This window comes from Orbicella faveolata, unplaced genomic scaffold (genome assembly GCF_042242905.1).
Source record: "Orbicella faveolata isolate gen_17 unplaced genomic scaffold, um_ofav_v1 contig_34, whole genome shotgun sequence".
NCBI lineage: Eukaryota > Metazoa > Cnidaria > Anthozoa > Scleractinia > Merulinidae > Orbicella > Orbicella faveolata.
Window position 1 is genome coordinate 29,217,126 of NW_028301563.1, and position 3,420 is coordinate 29,220,545.

Below are 3,420 nucleotides of genomic sequence, written 5' to 3' on the forward strand. Positions count from 1 at the left end.
AAAGTTTTGTATTAAACAAACACTCTGGTGGGGATACCCATATCACTGGTGATTTGGGTATCCCATACGTTTTAACATTTCTAGTCCTTTCGTCATTTGGACGCCTTTCCTCTTTGTAAATATGCTTTGCCTTTTTATCTTCGATCGATTTGGATACCCTGAATTAAAGAAACGATAAAAAACAAACACTCTGGAAGGGGATACCCATGCAAAGGACTGAGTCTTGTCTACTTTATTTACATTTTCTATAGATTGCCTTTCTCCGAAAGAAAAAAATCTGCTTTAATAACATAGAGAAGAACTGTTCGCTGGCAAAATCTAATGGCAGAGATGGTCAAGGAAAGAGAGACAAATAAACATATTATAAGCAAGTCTAACACAAAGTTTATTTCAGACATGCAAAATCGCACAGCTACAGAGGTCAGTTATAGCTTGAACGACTTCCATATTGTGTGACGGCCGTATCTCAGTCAGTGTTCGCTCGCATATCGATTGAATTCAATCGCGCGCCGAACTATCCACGGTTTAGAATGTGCCTTTCTTGTTTATAGTAACATGCATTTCAAGGGTTATCGATAGGCCCCAAGCCCAAGTTAATACAAGGAACTTTGGCGCGTGAATCTTCTTTTGAATGCCGTTAGAACTGATAAAAAATGAGGACTCGGATCAGACAGTCTGCTATAAACTGCGACTATTTTTAGAGACGTTATGCGTTTATATCACGATTAAGAAAGCTTTCAATTATTGAGACAGAGCTTCGTCAGAAGATAAAAGATTTTAGAGCAGAATTATAAATGATTTCACTTGCCCCAGTCTGTGGTATTTAACGCTTTCAGTCAGTTTGGGTATACCCACTGGGGGTACCCAAAACACTGGGGATTTGGGTACGGGGTACCCGAAACTCGGGGTAACCAAATCACTGTGACAATGACTCTTCCTCCTCTTGCCAGGAGGAAAAGGTGGGATACTAAATTTTCACTGATTCAACGCTTGCCAGCCTGCTTGAAATATCCACCGGGTGATCTCTAGATGAAATCACAGCATTTGCAGTTGTTAGGGAAGTTTAATACCGGCCTACTATACGGGCTAACGGTCGGGGATAGTAGAATAAAAAGAACGAACTACGGGCTAACGGGGATTTTAGAATAAAAAGAGCTAAATCAGCAAAAACCAAACGGAACGTTACTGAGTCAAAAAAAAAAAAACAAATGTTTATTTAACTATAAATTTATAGTTTTCAATGAATAGCTTTATCAACCATTAGCTTTTACTAACAATCAGGCCATCTTGGGTCACAGCCGTTACTTGGGTAGTCACGCAACGCTACTTTCCACTTCCCGTTGCGTGACTTTTCTATTTCTCGCTAATTACCAGAAAGTGACTCCAGTGCCTGCTTTACGGATTTAAGATGCTTTGAAACCTCAGCTAAACCTGGGCACATTGTGCCTGAAGAACACCTATGCTCTTGTGTGTCTTGTTCCAGAGTAAACAAATACCTGTCTAAGTTAGTGACTCCAACAAAGTACCTTTTATGTTTTTCGTAAGCATGTTTTGTCAAACATTTGGCAATTTCAAGCAACTCTTTCAGGCACTTCTCTCTGATATCCTTTATCCCCTTTTGCATCGACTGCAGTTTTTTCAGCTCCCCCTCTAGTCGGCCGACGATTCCCTCCACAATCTTCTTGTAAATGCTTGGCTCAATTTGATCACACATCTCATGGCAGTTAAGTTCCTTTATACTAAGTTGACTGGCTTCTGTAATACTATTCAACACAAGCTTCTCCATCTTGTAGGTCTGTGCAAAGATCAATTCATTCAAGATGTCTTTCCCCTTTCCCGTCTTATCGACCAAGAAATCCTCGCACTGTTGCACAATGGCGTCAATTTGATATTCTTGGGCAAACTTCGCCAAGAAGTAACAGTTGTCGTGAGTGACTCTAACCCACGGCTTTCCGGTCACGTTTGGATAAATCATCAGAAGCAGTTCTCTGATTTCATTCGCCTTTTTATCAGGTAGAGGTATTTCATCTTTGTTTTTTTCTTGAAACGCTGCTGTAAACATCTTTTCGAACACGGGCGACCAAAGTGCCAGAATGTTGCGATGAACGTAAAATCTCTGATCCTCTACAACAAGAACGATGTCGCTGAATTTCCACGGCTCTGAGAAATCTGGTGGATCAGCGAAAGAATTATCTGTAGTGGCCATACTGTCGTCCTGAACACCGATACAACGGAAGAATACGAAAGAGAACAGAAATGGCGGTTTCAATTTCCTCTGTCGACCGACACTCTCAGGTTCGCGTGACTTGTTGAGAGCTTCGTCAAGAGTCACGCAACACCACGATTACGGTAAATCTCATGATCTCAATTCATATTTTCATTCAATTCAACATCTTCATTTCAGTTGAAGAGTCTGATCAACATGCTAATTTGTTGGTACGTGTAGAAATGGGATCAAAGAGATACCTCACAGGGTGGTAGATGAAGCCAGATGGTTCGTACATGTACCATTCCCCTCCCTGTTGAATGCTTCTTATACCCTGGTACCTAGTGCCGACCGCGCTTTTGTTTCACACAGTAATGCACCTATCAATGTTAAGCCCGAGGGGGGGGGGGGGGCGGGGGGGACCCCGGGCATATGTGGGGTATTTGACTTTTCAGAAGAATTTTTGGTCAAAATCCCCACCGTGGGGCCCCAAAATTTGGTCAGATCGGATCAAATATCCCCACCCGTTTTGTTCTACAGGCGCTCGTGATCTTTAAGAGAGACATTCTCCTGGTCAATGTATAGAAAATATTTAATAGAATTCAACGCTTGATTCTCTGACGAAAAGCGAGTCGATATTATCAACAAACCACACAATCCCCACAAAGTAAGGCGTTCCATCAATTTATATTGAAAATGAGTAGTGACAAGTAGTGTTTTTGTATAAATATAAAAACAAGTAGTTACCTCTATTAAAAACAGCCGTCCTTAAGGGCTTTAGCCGCGCTACTTCAATTCCAAGATGGCCGGCGCACAGACGAGCACATGGGACGATGTTATTTGTCCCATTCCTCCGCGCAAAAAAGCAAACGTCCCCACCCTGAGACCCAGATTCTTCGTCAAATTCTCGCGAGTGGGGAAGGCAATAGAGGTCAAATGCCCCACGTATGCCCGGGGTCCCCATTCTCCTCCGCTCGGGCTTAACATTGATAGATGCATAATGGCGGAAATTTCAAATCGGAGTTTGAGTTCGTGGAGCTGAATTGCTAATTCCGAAAAAGAAGACAAGGTATATGCAATTTAATTTTGCAGAAACGTTGTCACTTTCGTCCACTTTAAAGACGACGAAGCAGAATAGCAGCGGAAAGTGTTTTTGTGCTTAAATTTATATATTTGAGCCTTCGAAGCGAGTCGAACACTCAAGACCTTGATCT

General features: G+C 42.0%; 1 protein-coding gene across 1 annotated transcript; it reads right to left on the bottom strand.

The window, feature by feature from the left end:
• Positions 1 to 1,197: 1,197 nt before the first annotated feature.
• On the bottom strand, positions 1,198 to 2,356 carry LOC110045416 (BTB and MATH domain-containing protein 38-like). The gene has a single exon (XM_020751017.2). It carries the CDS (start codon positions 2,204 to 2,206, stop codon positions 1,364 to 1,366), a length of 843 nt encoding a protein of 280 aa, XP_020606676.2. The 5' UTR covers positions 2,207 to 2,356; the 3' UTR covers positions 1,198 to 1,363.
• Between the last annotated feature and the right edge of the window lie 1,064 nt (positions 2,357 to 3,420).